The 1,187-nt window shown below is 43.7% G+C and overlaps 1 protein-coding gene across 1 annotated transcript in view; it reads left to right on the top strand.

Annotated features, from left to right (window-relative positions):
- The window catches only part of LOC101996271 (kininogen-1-like), a 37,048-nt gene that overhangs the window by 13,952 nt on the left and 21,909 nt on the right, over nucleotides 1-1,187 (top strand). Inside the window, exon 5 of the mRNA XM_026785232.1 lies at nucleotides 234-318. Coding sequence (XP_026641033.1) covers nucleotides 234-318 — 85 coding nt within the window. The remainder of the gene's footprint in view (nucleotides 1-233; nucleotides 319-1,187) is intronic.

The raw sequence follows: 1,187 nt of genomic DNA, 5'->3' as shown, positions 1-1,187 counted from the left end.
AACCCACTCACTTATACGTTCACCATGTAGTGAACATCCTTATTTCATGCCCCTCTGTGTTTATTTGTTGCCATAGATACTCTCATGAGCTTTTGGTTTTTTTTGCTTTCAGCTTCTCTTCCTTTTCCCCCCTTTTCCCTATGCAAGAATTTGTTAAGCAAGCATACTGGCTTTGATTTTTATTAGTTGTTTGTTTTCAAAATTGATTTTAATTTCTGATTTTGAACCACTAGGATGTTTGGAAGTGTAGAGATAATGCCTTTGTGGATATCAAACAAAATGTTGCTGACTTCTCCCAGGACTGTAACATTTATTCAGGTAAGAAAGCGCATAAGGGGCCATGGGGAAGCAATGGGGCCTGCCTTCTGACCCAGCTGCACTGTGTCTGTAAAGCGCCAAGTCAACCCAGGACAGAAGGGACAGTGTGTGCTCTCTGGGTCAAGGCCATCTTCAGGGGCAATGCCAGCTGGCTTTCCTTTCCTTTTCTACAAATTGTTCTGAAATGTGGGGTTTTGAGTTGGAGAGGACTCATTTTAAGCCATACACAGTGGAATCCCTCCAGATAAAGATGGATTTCCCAGCATGTTAGGATGGGAGGTTGTCTGTGAAAAGCTTATGGCTATTTTGGCATTTCTCAAAAGAGAGCTGACTTCTCTCACAGTCATAAACAGTTCTGCACATGTCATAGCCGGAGGCAGCGCTGTGCACAGGTCATGATGAGAAGCACCAAGACATCACTGTCCACAGCGGCCGTGCTGGAGGCTCATTCATTCATTCCTTTACGGTCACCACTGCCTTCCTCTAAGTTACACATTTATCCCAAGTTTGCAGTGAAGATGCAAAATTTTAAGCTGGATGCAGTGGCGCACCCCTGTAATCACATCACTCAGGAAACTGAAGCAGGGGAGCAGAAGTTCTAGACCACTTTTTGTTCCATATAGACTTCAAGGCTGGTTTGGGATGACGAATTTTCTTTCACTCTAACCTCACGTTGGGCACCAAAGGTAGTTGGTTGTTTCTTACTCTTTGATTCTTTTGGCTCTTTGCGGTGCCTGCCACCTAGCCCCAAATAAATCACACACAGAGTCTTATTCTTCCTTATAAAAGCCTGGCCTTAGCTTGGCTTGCTTCTAGCCAGCTTTCCTTAACTTAAATTATCCCATCTATCTTTTCCTGCTAGGTTTTTT

Source organism: Microtus ochrogaster, chromosome 2 (assembly GCF_000317375.1).
Source record: "Microtus ochrogaster isolate Prairie Vole_2 chromosome 2, MicOch1.0, whole genome shotgun sequence".
In the NCBI taxonomy this organism is placed as follows: domain Eukaryota; kingdom Metazoa; phylum Chordata; class Mammalia; order Rodentia; family Cricetidae; genus Microtus; species Microtus ochrogaster.
This window is presented reverse-complemented; position numbering and strand designations above follow the sequence as displayed.